Below are 16,966 nucleotides of genomic sequence, written 5' to 3' on the forward strand. Positions count from 1 at the left end.
AGCGCGAGCCCGGGCTCTGGGGAGGCCCCGTCGCGCCTGGCTTGGGGAGGGCGTGCAGGGCGCGTGAGAGTACACACGCGGGGGGCTGACAGCTTGCTACTTGGAGACTCCGGCAGGGGCTAGCGTTATCTGGTGGAAGTGGGCGTGTCGGAGAGAGAACTCAACAGGTCTGGACATATTTCTCTTTTAACCTCGCACTTTTTTTCTCCCCCACCCCCCGCCCCCGCCCCGCAAGGGCTTGCTCTTTAGCGTTTGTTGTCAATTCGCGCCTGAGGTTTCTAAGTGGCCCCTTTTAGAAAAAGACTCCCTGTAACCGTAATAGTTTTGTGTTGCGATTTTCGACAACTGCTAGTGTGACGTTTGGGGTTGCAGACTTGATAATTGCAACCTTGTAATACCACTTAAGACCCTCTGGCATGGTTCATTAGGGCCGATTAATGTGGTTGGGTTATTTGCAACTTAAACTGGGGGATAATGTCGCTTGAGGGAGCGTTTTCGTTTTAGGAAGTATTGTTTTGGTTTCGGGTTTGAAGGCAGCTGTCAGAAAACGGTATGGAAATTCATTGGGCTCCATTTGATACCTCGTGTTTAGAGATCGTTATCACCTCAGATAAACAGGGCAGAGGGTGGGGAGATAAGCAGTTTACCCTCAAGATTTGTAGTGGCAAGTCCACACCCCTCTCTTTACCTTCATATTCACTTTTCAGTGAGGGCCAGTGACATTTATGTTGCCTAACGTCATCGTATAGGAAAAGTTTCCTTTTATTGGGCAGGATTTGACTATACTGTCCCAAATGTGCTTCTCAGTCTTAGTCCATCTCTTAAAACACCCTGATTAACGATATCCTAACAGTCTTATTCTCTTGAGAATAGGCTGAGAATTGGGATAGGTGAAGGCAGAGAAAATTATTTTGAACATTTTACTGGATACCGTTGTACCTGAATTTATATGAATGTGATTTTACGATTCTGTGTTTTTCCATTTTTCGGTACTTCGATATTTGTTTGGAAAGGAAAGAACTTGGAGATGTAATAGCATTTCATATTGAGGATCTCAAGCAATGTAAACAAGTGTAGCTTGATCTACATGGTTTTGTGAGTTATGATAAGGGTCAGCTATATTTAAGTTATTTAAGCTAACAATGTAGTGAGAAGCTACTACACATTGTCTTCTGCTCTTTAAAATCTAAATTTTAGTTGACCTATATAATGTGTATCTTATTTCATATATCCAAAATTTGGAGGTAGGCACATCCAGTCAGAAGTATGGGTTAAAAAGCCTTTTCCCAGCCTGTCGGAAGATAAGCAGATCAACATCGTTTATTTTTCAAAGAAAATGTGCATGGTTCACCAGTTGGTTGTACTTAAAGGTTTGGATGTGTGAGTAGCTGGTAGGAGGGAAATTTGGAAGTAATTAGGGATTGAGGAATTCTAGCACAGTATTTGTCAAATGTTATATGTATTGGTTCTCAGAAAAGCAAACAGCCTTGGTTGAAAAGAGGTAGGAATTTTAATGATCACACTTCCTTTTTTTTGAAATTAAATACTTTGACATCAACTTGAACCTTTAGAATAATCAGATGTAATGAATTATAATGTTTGTGATTAACAAAGCTACACGTTCAGTGAGTGGCAGGATGAATAGCCAAGCTTAGTTCGATACAATTTTGCCCTCAGCTGTGCAAATGGACTGCATTGTACTTTTAAATGTGGCACGCTGAATGGGAGCAGGAGACATGGCTTTTTATTCTGAAAGATAGAAATTACTCTTTTGGTAACAAAGAATTTGATTCGGAGTTAACTAAAAGGTTCATTTAACAAGCTGTCTCTTACTAATCAGATCAGGGAGATAATGTTACTTTAGAATTTATGATGTTTCCCCCCGTTTTTGTTTTTTGTTTTGTAGTTGATATTTACTGATGGACTCCAAAGAATCATTAACTCCCAGTAGAGAAGAAAACCCCAGTAGTGTGCTTGCTCAGGAGAGGGGAAATGTGATGGACTTCTATAAAACCCTAAGGGGAGGAGCTACTGTGAAGGTTTCTGCATCTTCACCCTCACTGGCTGTCGCTTCTCAGTCAGACTCCAAGCAGCGAAGACTTTTGGTTGATTTTCCAAAAGGCTCAGTAAGCAATGCGCAGCAGCCAGATCTCTCCAAAGCAGTTTCTCTCTCAATGGGACTGTATATGGGAGAGACAGAAACAAAAGTGATGGGAAATGACCTGGGATTCCCACAGCAGGGCCAAATCAGCCTTTCCTCGGGGGAAACAGACTTAAAGCTTTTGGAAGAAAGCATTGCAAACCTCAATAGGTCGACCAGTGTTCCAGAGAACCCCAAGAGTTCAGCATCCACTGCTGTGTCTGCTGCCCCCACAAAGAAGGAGTTTCCAAAAACTCACTCTGATGGATCTTCAGAACAGCAAAATTTGAAGGGCCATACTGGCACCAACGGCGGCAATGTGAAATTGTATACCGCAGACCAAAGCACCTTTGACATTTTGCAGGATTTGGAGTTTTCTTCTGGGTCCCCAGGTAAAGAGACGAATGAGAGTCCTTGGAGATCAGACCTGTTGATAGATGAAAACTGTTTGCTTTCTCCTCTGGCGGGAGAAGACGATTCATTCCTTTTGGAAGGAAATTCGAATGAGGACTGCAAGCCTCTCATTTTACCGGACACTAAACCCAAAATTAAGGATAATGGAGATCTGGTTTTGTCAAGCCCCAATAATGCAACACTGCCTCAAGTGAAAACAGAAAAAGAAGATTTCATCGAACTCTGCACCCCTGGGGTAATTAAGCAAGAGAAACTGGGCACAGTTTACTGTCAGGCAAGCTTTCCTGGAGCAAATATAATTGGTAATAAAATGTCTGCCATTTCTGTTCATGGTGTGAGTACCTCTGGAGGACAGATGTACCACTATGACATGAATACAGCATCCCTTTCTCAACAGCAGGATCAGAAGCCTATTTTTAATGTCATTCCACCAATTCCCGTTGGTTCTGAAAATTGGAATAGGTGCCAAGGTTCTGGAGACGACAACTTGACTTCCTTGGGGACTCTGAACTTCCCTGGTCGAACAGTTTTTTCTAATGGCTATTCAAGGTAAGATCAGTGTTCTTCTGTTTCTTAAGAATGGTACATTTAAGATAGATTAATAGCTGTAAATCTTCACTGGTTTGTATGTGTTCTCTGAAGATTCATGTGCTTTTTTATATGAATAAGTTTAAGTGGCCTTTTGAAAGTAGAAAGGGTAGACAACCTAAGTAACATCTGTACGTCACCAAGTCAGTTTTTTTCCTTAAATAGTGGTATTCAGTATCCCATTGGCCAATGGTGAGGATTTTATTTAACATTTTAAAAATAATGTTGCTCATTAACAGATAAGGAAAAATTATATACATTCAGGAGAGTATAATGTCTCAATACCATATTTTGTTGTGCATGTTCATTCAGCTGTTTTAGAATATGTTCTTATATTACAATAAATGATACCCTTACTTACATAGTCAAAAGTTGTGCTGCCTTATTTGTAAATTTGTTAAGTGTTAGCTTGAGATTAACGGGTTAAAAGCAGAAGTACCAACAAAGAGCCCTGTTCTTCAAACTGAATCTTCTGTTAAAGGATTTGAGTTTTGAAATTGCTAAAGCAATGCAGTGAACAGTGTACCAGACCATAATATTAGAAACAGGTCTTGCTCACAGGGTTCTTGCCCTAAAGTAGACAAGTTATGTCTGCCGATCAATCTCTTTAATAGAGGAATTGGTGCCAACATGGTGCAAAACAAAATTTTACTTTCACATGTTCCCGTTCTCAAGTAGATAACTGATGGCCAAAATTGTTAAGCTTCAATTTTCAGCTATCATTTGATTTTTCTCTTTTTTTTTTATACTCACTTATAAGCATACTGATATTTCTGTCTGACCCAAAAAGGTCAGAAAATGGAATTATCAGAAAAAAGTTCTAAATGTAGACATATGTGTTGGTAGAGGTTAATTTCTCTACCCTGTAACCTCATTCCCAATTCAGATAAATGCTAGGTTTTATATCCATTTTAGGTGTGACGGAAAATATAAAAATGTGGATTGTAGTGACCCAAGATTGATTAATCAGCGGGTTTTTTTAAAAAAGAAGACATAGTAGACAGAATGATTTATTTGTATGTAACCATTCTGAAATGTTAATGATATTCATCATTCCCATTAACCTGTTATTCAGATTTTTGAAAATACTTTTTCTATGAAAGCTATCCCTAACCCTGAGGATGTCTCTTTCTTTCCCCTTCACGTAGGAAGTTCTTGTTAGGGAAATAATTTAGACTTAGATTTAGGGTATGTTCTGTTCTTCTAAAAGGCTTAGTTGTCAAAAAACAAAACAAAACAAAAAACAAAAACAAAAAACCCTTGGTTCTTACGGTTAATGCGAGCTACTTCCTAATCTATTGTTTAAATAATTATCTTTTATTTAGAAGAACACTACTTCAACCTGAGTTGAAGGTTTAAAATGTTTTTAGTAAGGAGATTTAAGATGTTTCTTACTGAATAAGCTGTTGTGTTTTAAATGCTAAAAGACATGCTGTGTTTTAAAATTTTCAATTGCAAATTTTTGGCGATAGAATTCACATACTTGGTTTTCTTAAAAGAGTTAAGTATGGTTGATTTGACTAAGCTATCTGTAGGAAACTCTTAAATTGACTTATAAAATGTAATTATACAAAGAAAAATAAAACATCTTAGGAAACTCTTGGGGATTAGTAATGGATTTTGTCCTGATAATCATCATGCATGGTTTTCATTTTCCTTACTATAAAGAAAAGGCATGGGACAAAACTTACTTTCCATTTGCTATGAACTTTTAAACCCTATAAAATCTGGGATATAGAGTATAAGTAGGTGAACATAATTACTCTTAAATCACTGAAGGTGATTTTAATGCTTTAACTTTTATAGTACTTTATGACATAAAGCATCTTCATGTATTTTTAATTTGGGCCCCATAACCTTATGGAGGCAGTAGGCAAGGCAATGATGATGCTGCTCTTTAGAAGTTCTTTAATATCGAAAGAAATGATTATTTTTATGCCAGTCTGTGATTGGGAAATATAATCAGTAGTCTGTGTCCTAACAAGAAGGTATAATACTGTATACAGGGTATTTTGTTAATATTTGAAGATTTTGTACCTTACGGCATTAACTTAGCACTGGGAACTATGATTACCCAAAACAAAGCTTCATCCAAATAAATTGAAACAGTGTTTCTTTTAAACCATCATTGAATTAGTCTATTGTTTCCAAACAACAGCCCTGATATAGCTAAAATTAGTTGCTTTCTCTTCTCTATATGTTACATGACTCTAGCCAAACATTTGCTATGACCAGTGGCCCTGAGTGGTCAGCAGATAATCAACACGTTGAGACCACAACTTGATTGAATACTGACCTTCTGACTTTACATAGAAAAACATTAAATGCCACTAATAACTTGAATTCCTTTTAAATTAAAAAAAATTATAAATTGCAATTTGACTTTTTAAAATGCCACCTAAAATTTTTTTTATCAGAATGCTTCAAAAAAAAAAAAAAAAAAATCCTCACTTTATTCTCTGGGGGTGGGAAGAGGCAATTCCTTCCTTCCACCACAACATTGAATTATCACATAAAATTGTAAAATTATGAATATTATGATTGAGTTTAGTAAAGCATTTTCTTTTTAAGTTCATTTATAGTAAAACAAGAGAAACCTTATTGATTCTCAAAATCTATTCTTTAAGTAAAACAAACTAGCCATTCTAACTTAATATGCTTTTAAAAATACTGAAATTCAGTACGTTTAGCATAAACTTGCTGACGAAGGCACATTTCTGCATTATTTGATTTTCAGCCTTGTTTCATTTAAGCATTAATGGCAGAGGTAGAGAAAAGAAATGGTTTTAGGTGGTATTAGAGTTTTTATTGGGATTATGTTGAAATTTTAGTGTTAAAAAATTGTTCGTATCCTGAACGAAGGGATTATTGGAGAGAATGAATGATGTTGGATGAACTTGTAAATTCAGTCTTCGGCAGAGTCTAGGGCTCTGATGATTTCACTTAATGAAACTACTAAAATTTATGTAAATTTTAATGTCTCAGTCGCATCTGTATCTAATTTCATAAAAGTAATGAAATTGAAGACCTATACAGATACAGAATGAGTGAAGCAAATTCTGCTAACATCATGTTGAATGCTTTCTCAGAAAAAGAGGAAATATAAAGAGAAGAGATTTGTTTTGAGTATGATTTACCCCCTCCCCCATGGATACTTTCTTTACTTCCTACCTTTTTTCTTTTTCTTTTCCTTCTAAAGATTCTGGCAGTGGGTGTTTCAGTGTTTTTTAAGCTTAATATTTCTGGTATTCATTTATGTAAAGTGATTTCTGAATGTTAAAGGAGATTTCCTTTTAAATATTTATTTTTAGCTTTATGATGAGAATCTTATTTTTTAAATCTATAACTTGTTATGACTATATGATCAGTAAAAGAAAAGCTTTTAAAACACTGTGTATTCAGGTGTGTCATTTTAGTGTGGAATGACTAATACAGAAATATGTGACTAGCATGTGGTCAGATTTGATTGAAAATACTTGTGATGTTTCTATGGCTGTTCCCCTTATATTTTTATAATTGGTAACATAATTCATATGCTATTTTGGTTTTGTCTATTTGTGTTACATATATTTTAGTCTGATCACTTTTGCTGTTTATTTAATGTTTATACATTTTATGAAAGAATTATTCTGAAATATACCTTGCGTAAATGTAGGTTAAATGCAAATTGTATTAACAGTGAAATGAATATGTGGGTAGAGATCACTTTAGGGGCCTTTTGAGATTTAGTGAAGGAAAGATTGTATCGAAAGGGTTTACTTCAATGTGACTGCCTAATGTGAAAGTCAGAACATCTGCATTAATTGGTTACATAAATCTTAGTCCACTCCAGCCTACAGGTGATTGAAACAGACCAGGAAATCTTAATTTACATTAAGTTTAGACTAGGTCTGAGGCATAGTTCTTAAAGCACATTCTTTTTTACTTTAATGATTATACCTAATTTTAATTAGCAGTGAGTTCTCATTATGTGCTACTACTTATGGGGGCAAATTAAATAAGCAAAATAGGTTTGTGCTGAATCGCATTTACCCTTCTGAGGACATCCTGGTAATATTTTCATCAAGAGTAATTGTGTAATGCAGTATTTACAGGTATTTGCCAGATTAATGGGCACTTGTTTTCATATTTCTGAGTCATGAAAAATACACATTGGTGATTCCTATTGCATAAAGAGTTTTCAAGAAATATTTAGTTGCATTAAGCTATAACTACAAAAAAAATCAATTACTTATTGACCTTTACAGAGAATTTTTAAAAGCCCATGCTCTCCTTATTTCTGCAGCTTCAGGGAGCCAACTGCTCTTATTTTCTTCTGGCATATTCTATTAATACTTGGGTTTTGTATTTTTCAAATAAATAAAATATTCCTATTGAGAATTGAAAAAGAAAAGATCTACTAAGCGTTCCCTTCCCCTTTGGATTATGTGTGATCGTTTCTGTGCTAAACTAGATTAGGGTGTGACTTGTGATGGTGATTTTTGTTCATTTTACATATTAAGAAAGAAATAGAATTTTATCGCTGTTCAAAATTAGTTGTAGACAGTGGTTTTAACCCCCAAACACCTAATTTTGACAGGTTGCTTTCTTTATTCCTCAGTACCGTTGTAAATGTCTCTAAATACAGAATTTCCAGTGGAGTTCATAAATTAATTGGTAGTGGAAGGTGAAGAGGGAGGAGCAACAGAGATGTGCAGTGCTATGAATAAGTTTAGGAATATCAAGATCAATTCCGAAAGCTAACAGTTTGGATCAACTGTCATGAATTAGAGGTTTAAGAAGAGAAAAATTTAGGGCTATATTTAGGCACAAGGAAATGCATTAATCAGGATTACAATTTAGCTTCTTTTATTTGAGGTAGAAATCTAAAACTAATCATGGCTATATAATACTAATTGTTGAGTTATGTTGTTGTTTCTTACTATGCTTTATTACCGAAAAAGGATAAAATACACATTTTACTTTCTTTTAGATTATTTTAGGTAAGATTAAGTTCATATTTGTCCCATTTTTATTTAAGCTGCTGTTTAATAAATGAAAATCTAATGACTTGAATGTTGTCAACCTGATGTCTTAATATTGATATAATCATTTCATATTTCATAGTGCCCTTTTACAGCCATTGTCAACTGACTGGAGAGCAACCTTTTTCTTTGGTAATATATTTCTATGGATTATGTATTTTTTCTGCTGGAATATTGAGAAAATTAGTTTTTCATAATACATATGTAGAATAAATTATGGGGTTCTGCAAGTGCTAGACAGTCACTTAAACTATATTGCAATACATTCCTTAAATTCAATATTTTGAATGAAAATGTGTTATCCCCTAATTTTATCCCTGGGCTAATTTAAATATTGATTGCATCCCAATAGAGCTGCATGCTTAAACATACTTTTTCAGAGTAACCCAAGTATTAATTTTGAGTGCTTCAAAATATTTTTTAGCAAGTTTCAACAAGATTAATAGTGTTTATAATGCAGCAAGTTCAGTGAAAGTACCTGTTGTTTTAGAATTTTTTTTCATTCACACTATAGGGCACCAAAAATATATATAAGGGGAAAAAAGGTTTAATGATATGATTAGTTGTAAATGTTTACACATTATCTTACCTTGAATTTTTATTTTTGTAAAAAAATAATTTGAGAGTTCAGTAAGTATGCAGTGTTTAAGATACACAGTTTGTTGCAAAAAGTGTGAACTTACTATTTCTTTTTACAATAAAATTAGCCTTTATTCTAGTTGATTTCATAATTGTTCATAATATTTAGCCGTGGCTATTATGAAAGTATATTTGATAGCCAAATTTTGAAAGCTATTGTGAAATGATACAATTCAGTACATGATTTATTATTTCATGCTGTTTGGGGCAATGCTGTGACTTATGACCTTATGATTGTCACATGCTGAACACTAAAGCTCTACCAGTTTGTTATGGACACTTTTACTTTATGTTATTGTTTTAATGTTTTCTTTTGTAATTACTGAGGATAAGAGCTTCCTTAATTTTAAGACTATTTAAATTTCAGATTTTCCTTTTTTATTTTTTTAACCCTTAAGTCCCTTCCAAAGAATTTGATTTAGTTATTTAGTAGTAGAAACAGAAGAAAAATACTCAACTAAAAGTCCAAAGACCTAGTTTCTAATGCTAAGGGAGACAGTCTGTGGCCTCAAACTAGGTACTTTGGAGTCAAAAATACTTTCTTTACGACTATGAATTGTTTTCAAAACACGTGTGTGTGTTTCTAAAATTCCAAAATCCTTTCAACGCATCAATTTGATGAGGGAAGTAATTAGGGTGGGGAATGGTATAACAAAGTTAGTTCTTTGACATTTTCTTTATAGATTATCAAGTGTAAGACAAATAGATGTGAATACAGATTTGGGGTTTTTATAAGATAAGGATTTAAAATAATGTAGTTGGTGATACATAAAAAATAAACTATTGCTGTTGTTAGCACCCAAGAGGTGGGGCTCTTGGGTTCTCAGAGCTTGTTTTCTATCTTAGGTACAGTTATTTTAGATTAGAACTTAAAAGAACTTGAGAGCTCCCCTAATCTTACCCCCTAATTTTTTCGAATGAGAAATTGAGATCCATAGAAAGTGTTGAGGTAAAGATCACAGAACACTTAATTAGCGGTGTTGCCAGTTTGAATATCTCAATTCTTAGTTATCGAAGTTCCCCGGTAGGCTTCTTTAATTATCTGGGTCTCTTCTAGACATTTGAAACAAATAGTCGATTGACATAATACAGACTAGCCACATACTTTATAAGAGTTACTTTTGACTCATTTAGATTTTTAAAATATACAGTGTCTATATTCTTCCCTATACATTTTGTTAACCTATTTTTCCCTAATAATGATTAAGCACCAATTATGTGACAGCACTATGCTAAGCACTTTGCATGCATTCATTTCATTTAAATCGCAACTCTGTGAAAGTTTTTATTCTAGTTACCGTATTAAGTCTTGATTCTGTCAATATCCATGTAGCACAGAAGGCAGCAGTTATTTACCTTAATTTTACAAATGTGAAAACTAGAGGCATTTTAAGAGAAAAAGAGAAAAGAATAGCCAGGAAATCTTAATACTTATCTGAAGGGAAATATTTAATATTGGGTATGTTAGTTCCTCATGTATCTTTAATAATTTTTGTCAACAGCAAATCTTTAAATAAAATATAAGGGATCAGGCCTTTACTCTCTTGCATATATTTGTAAAGTCACTTACTGCTTTTTGTCACAGTTTCAGTTTCTGTAAAATACGGCGTTTTTACCTGACAGGATTTGTGCATGTATGTTTACTTTGAAAATTAGAAAGCATTATAAAAATGCAAGGTGGAATTTTTAAAGCTCTGCCAAGTTCACTTAGCTTAAACCAGTATGACGCTCATTGGCTAAAGTGCATTATGACATCTGTGACTGTGGTGTAGGTATTTCCTATAATCAAGACTCTTTTAGGGTCTGCTACATGCAATCCCGGAAAGGTCATGAATTACAGTTTCGTGAAGACTACTGTATTTTAAAGCCTTCAAATGCCAAGGTAGTATCTTTACAATGATTTTTTTTTCAGTTTTATTTTTTTGAAAGTGCCTTCAATGAAGTTTTCAGTGGATTTTGTTGAGGGATATGAAGTATGCCATCTAAAGAATAGCCATAGTGATAACTCCACCCACATTGTTATATTTTTATTAATAAATGCTAGAGTATTCTCTTTCTGGTATTTCCTGTTCTGATGTTTTTGTGTAATCAAGTATGCAAAGATTCTTTGTCATTAGAAACCTTAATTTGCCTGAAAATGGGAATGAAGTAAGGTTTAAATTTTTTTTACATTTATTACATTTATTGAAGCTGTCTGAAAAAGCTCTTGAGTATGTTGAATACCAAAATTTATCCTAACTGCATAAATTTGGGAGGATTGTGAAACTTGACTGCACTTACTTTTTTTCTTTATTGATCAAGTGGTTGAAAAAAACTTGAGTTAAACAAATTTGATGTATTAAACCGAAGTTATAAAAGCAGAGGCAAGCATAGAATTATTAAACGGCAGTTTAAATTGGTAAACATACCGATGTAGAACCTAAGTTTGTAGGCAGCTTTCTTAGATGGAAACTTAAAAAAAATTTTAATTAGAACATTATGTGAAATTTGTCATCTGGAATTCAGCTGGGTTTATTAAGGATAAAGTGTATGACTATAAAATATATATTTTTTTAAAACAGAAAACCCAAAATAAATGTTCTAAATTTCCACCTTGGGAGGCTATGTATATTGCTCCTCTTTGAAACTGCCTTCAGAACCACCTTGTAAGCCATAAAAAAAAATTGGACTCATTGCATTATAGTAACACCTAACTGTTCTTGCTCAAAGAAAATGTATTTATTCCTAAGCCTTACTTGTGTGACTTCAAATCATTGAGTATTTCCAGATATTTAGAAATTTACTCCTTTCTTGAATAACATTTATTTTCTTTGAGGGTATTTAAAAAAGCCCACATAGATAATTCTACAGAAAATGTTTAATTCTGTTTTGAATATGCCTGGAATAAGTGAATAGCTTGCCAGGGTGACTATTCTGAAATGGATGATGCTTGTTGGTTAAGTTCTGATTTGTGTTTTCTTTAAGTTATTAAGGAACTTTATGCTAACAGTTTATATAGTCCCCCTTCTTGGCATAGTAAAGAAGTAATAGAGACTACTCACCTCTAAGCCTGATTTTTAAAATGAGTATTTATTTTATGTTTAAGTAAGGTAGGTCTGCTTTTGACTTGGACTTGAAGGGAACTTGGCAATAGCAGATATAATGTAAATATAATGTGAAATCCTACAACAGTCTCCCAAACAGTTTAATTTCCCATTCATACACATTTCCCTTAGTGTATCAGGGAATTAAGTATCTGATTATCAGTATAGCAAGAGCAACTCAAAGTATACTAAAATTATTTATGCTTATAAAATAGTTTCAGTTGTAACTACAATATAAAATTCATATATTTATGACTTTTATTCCTCACAACCTGAAAAAAAACTCTGCGATTACTGATAGTACTTTTAAAAACTAAATGAATTTTGTTACTACTATTTTCTAAATTTAGTCATGTTTACTGTTCAAAAAATGCTAGACTAAAATGGATCCTAATCTTTGAAATGATGAAGACACGTGTAGTGGTGTCAAAAATAGGATATTCATTTTGTAACCATTCTGTTAGTGCTGAAGTTCTTAGAATTTCTTTGTGACAACAGCCTACTTAAGAACTTTAAATTTTTTAGGATTGTACTAAAAGCAAACTGTTTTCTTGGATATTTGTTCTTTTTCCCCAAAAGATGATTTATAAGTTTTCAGAGCTAAGAAATGGGGATGAAGAGCCATTCTAGCATAGCAGGTAATGTTTTACTGCTAACAGATTTTTCTCTACACTGCTTTACTAGCCTTGAACCTCCTACTTTGTTCTGTCAGCTGGGAGGCTGGTAGATTTTCTATTAGGTAGCAAATGCTTCTCATCACTAAACACATATCATGGGCTGGTGTTAGTGCAGTCTGTAGATGGGCACTGCATTTTTAATCAAGAAATGTTTTTGAAGGAAAGAAAAATAGGTGAAGTAATTTCTAACTCAGTATTTTAGGGATGAGTCACCTTTTAATTGATAATGACATTTAACAGAGCTGTACAGTATTTTGGGGGTCCCACAGACATATTTAAACAAGAAAATAGTAAATAAGGAAGTCAAAAGGAAAAGTTATAAAACTATTAAGAAAAAAATGAAAATTCTAAACTTCAATTCTGGTGCCTGGCTAAATTTGATTTTTGTATGCCTCAGTGTTTCTCTATGGACACTGGGAAATCAATAAGCAGCCTAGCTACGTTATTATGTTCGTAAGTGGAAGAACTAAAGAACTACAAAGACATGTTCTAGGCCAAGATTTCTTGAGATAGATAGAGTGGGAGGTTAACTAGATGATCTCCAAGGTCCTTCTAATTGCGCTTGGCAGCAGCAAGCATTTATCAAGCTAGACACTGGGCATATGGAGATGAGGAAGATGAAAATCCCCAGCAGCATGGAGAGCACTCTGATGATACTCATCCCTGCCTACTCCTCCCTCAATTTGCTTTTTGAAATGTGAGCTTGAAGGATCTCAAGCTCCTTCCTGGGAAGACATAACTGAAATTTCATGGAGGAACTGCATGGATGAATGGGAAACAAGATTTTATTCAACTATTTGGAATAAGAAAAGGGGCAACAAGGAGTATGAAACAAAAGAAAGAAAAGATGGAAAGAATTAGTTGACTAGATGAGGACTGAGTAGATAGGAATGAGCCAACAGGAGACTTCAGCAACTAATGGCTGAAAGTATTATGTGGATGCATATTGTCATCAAATATTACATGATACAAGACAAGGAGAATACATGACTTTCACCATAACCTCAGTTTGTGTACCCTAGGTGCAAGATATTTTTTTCTTCTAGTCACTTAAGAATATCCTTACTCTCTAGGAGAAATAATCCTCTTTCTGGGCTCCCCAGTGTATAAGCTCAAATCTGAGGAAGTTTTAACTGAAATGTTCTTTCTCCAGGTACCCACATAGTTTACTCTCTCACTTAAATGTGAGCTCTGTAAAAGAGATCTCTGACTGCTCTATCTGAAATAGTAGCATCTTTCACATAGTCTTTCCATCTTCTTAACATCATCTGTCTAATTGTGTCTTATCTGCTCACCTGCTACAATGTAAGCTCCGTGAGATCAGTGATACTGTCTGCCTTGCTTACATTCTGTATGCCACCATCTAGAATAGTGTCTAGCCTATAGTAAGACCTCTACAAATACATGTTGAATACCTAAATAAACAAAATTTGACATATACACCAAAAAGATGTATAGGAATGGATTATATTTCTAATCTTTCCCGAGTAAGAAAAATGTCAGCAGATACTGAATATCACTGAGAGAGATGATAGCCCAGGTTATCTTCCCCAGATAGAAATAAGCCTTAAGACTGACAGGTGTATATGAATACAGAGAGAAGTGTACATAAAGATGTATTTTCAATTGTTGTCAGTCTCTAAATTTGCTTTAAGACTTTGAAATGGATTGCTTTTCATAATTTCTTGGAATAACTCTGGTCTGTTTACCATTGAAAAATTAGACTAGCCAATGTTTGTAAATGAAGGGTTAGAGGGTGTTTTCATTTGGTTGGTTGGTAAAAGCTTGCTCAACGCAGTAACTTATAGTAAATTGTCAGTATAGGAACTTTTGTAGCAGAAGCTTTATGCTTTTCACTTTTATAAGAATTGAGATTATTTAAGCAGATGAGTCTAATGTATGTTTGTACTGACTTACCTAGGTCAGGCAAGAAATCGGTTTCCTCATTTTTCAAATAAGTGTGTGTGTAATCACTAAGAGAGGAGGAGTGTCTTATTTTTGCCTGAATTTTCAAGTATCTTTTTTCAGCTTATTTATATTTTAGATTTCACTTATTCCATCTATAGTATGTAACAGTCAAAGGGTTGGTAGGATAAGTTCATCTCTTCCACTAAGAGTTATGGGAGAGTTCAACCTAATATGGCAATGACAGTCAGAAAAGAGAAAATGCATGGTAAGTAGGTGTTAGCTATAGCAAGAAAATCAGATGAGGTCATTTAAGAATGAACTGCTCTAATGTTGAGGAAAAAAGAGGGGAGGGACAAGGACAGGGCTCTGGAAGGCAACCGAAGAGAACAGCCACAAAAAATAATGAATAGCTGAAGAATGAGGAGACAACAATCTTAAAATGTGGCAGGGAGAGGGTAGTTGTCATATCAACTAGCATAGAAGAGACAGAATAGAATAACATAAATATATGAGGGATTATTGTTGTTGAAACCAATCCTTCAAACGTGAACATTCTCAAAAATCAAAGCCAGATAAATTAGGGAAATCTTAAATGGCACAATATTACTAGTAATTCATTTATAATTTTTTAAAAAAGGAACCTTAAATTTGAAATTTAGATGTAATTAAAGCAGATAATAAGAAACATACTTCTGAGACACAAAGACCCTGAGATTTGGTTAAGAGTAAGGTACAAAGGCTGGAAGCCAGAAGGGAATTAAGTTTCTGTTCCCTGAGAAGTCAACACAACAGGAAAAAACTGGCCACACCCTAATTCAAACTCTTACCACTCTCATCAGTAGTCTCCTAATTCTCTAGTTTTCCCCTCTCCCTTCTTAATTCATTCTGCAGTCTACTGCCAGATTAATCTTCCTAGAACACCACTTTCAGTGTTATTCCCCTGATCAAAAAGTGTCTGTGGTTTTGTTGCTCATAGCATAGTGGTTCTCCCTCTTTGTACCACAACCCATATGCCAGCTGATAGATGGTGGGTAGCCACAGGAATTGTCCATAACCTTTGGAGGATTTGGCTTATACATAGTCTTTTATCCAAGAAAGCATATCTGAGTGTAAGTGAGCATTATAGGGATAGTCTTTGAATTGACTCTTTTTAAAATTTATTCTTCTTTTTGCAAATGCCCCTTCAGAATTTACAGAAATAATGTGTTCATTCCATCTGTAAAATACCCGAAAATGTTAATAAACTTATTTCCATCACCTCTCCTTTCCTATTTCTTCCTGCACATCTCCCCTTATTCTCCACATTTCCTTGTAATTATATAAGCATAAACAGAGACATATATGATATTTTCTGGGTCACTTGCCTTTAAATAAAATAATGGGGTTATCTTATACCCTTTTGTCTGCAGCTTGCTTTTCTCACCTAACAAGCACACCTTGGACATCCTTCCAGGTCAACAGACGCAGATCCCATTCTTTTAAATAGTTATATGATATTCTATTCAGGTGGTGTCATAATTTTTGCCGCTACAAACAAGTTTCTAATAAACACCCTTTTCTATGTATCCTTTACAAATAGCAACTTTTTTCCTAAGCATAGATGATATGGTTTGGCTCTGTGTCCCCACCCAAATCTCATCTCAAATTGTAATCCCCACATATCAGGGGAGGGGCCTGGTGAAAGGTGATTGAATCATGGAGGCAGACTTCTCCTTTGCTCTTCTCATGATAGTGAGTTCTTGTGAGATCTGGTTGCTTGAAAATGTGTGGCACTTCCCTCTTCACTCACTGTCTCTCCTGCCCTGCCATGTGGAAACATGCCTTCTTTGCCTTCCACTGTGAGTGTAAGTTTCCTGAGGCCTCACAGTCATGCTTCCTGTTACTCCTGTGGAACTATGAGTCAGTTGAACCTCTTTTCTTTATAAGTTACCCAGTCTCAGGTTGTTCTTTATAGCACTGTGAAAATGGATTAGTACAGAAAATTGGTACCAGGACAGTGGGGGCATTGCTGTCAAGATACCTGAAAATGTGGAAGTGACTTTGTAACTGGGTAATGGGCAGAGGTTGCAATGGTTTGGAGGACTCAGAAGAAGACAGGAAGATGAGGGAAAGTTTGGAACTTCCTAGAGACATGTTGAATGGTTTTGACCAAAATGGTGATCATGATATGGACAATAAAGTTCAGGCTAAGGTGATTTCAGGTGGAGATGAGGCACTTATTGGGAACTGGAGCAAAGGTCACTTCTGCTTTGCTTTGGCAAATAGACTGACAGCATTTTGCCCCTGCCCTAGAGATCTGTGGAACTTTGAACTTGAGAGAGATGATTTAGAGTATCTGGCAGAAGAAATTTCTAAGTAGCAAAGCTTTCAAGATATTGCCTGGCTGCTCCTAACAACATACAGTCATATGTGTTCACAAAGAGATGGTCTGAAGATGGAACTTACGTTTAAAAGGGAAGCAGAGCATAAAGGTTTGGAAAATTTGCAGCCTGA

At 34.9% G+C, this 16,966-nt stretch overlaps 1 protein-coding gene across 2 annotated transcripts in view; it reads left to right on the plus strand.

The window, feature by feature from the left end:
- NR3C1 (nuclear receptor subfamily 3, group C, member 1 (glucocorticoid receptor)) overlaps positions 1-16,966 on the plus strand; it is a 154,759-nt gene that overhangs the window by 32,921 nt on the left and 104,872 nt on the right. For both annotated transcript variants that reach the window (XM_011994157.1, XM_011994156.1), the window contains one exon: positions 1,907-3,103. In XM_011994157.1, coding sequence (XP_011849547.1) covers positions 1,920-3,103 — 1,184 coding nt within the window. In that variant the 5' untranslated portion in view covers positions 1,907-1,919. The remainder of the gene's footprint in view (positions 1-1,906; positions 3,104-16,966) is intronic.

This window comes from Mandrillus leucophaeus, unplaced genomic scaffold, assembly GCF_000951045.1.
Source record: "Mandrillus leucophaeus isolate KB7577 unplaced genomic scaffold, Mleu.le_1.0 Scaffold443, whole genome shotgun sequence".
Classification (NCBI taxonomy): domain Eukaryota; kingdom Metazoa; phylum Chordata; class Mammalia; order Primates; family Cercopithecidae; genus Mandrillus; species Mandrillus leucophaeus.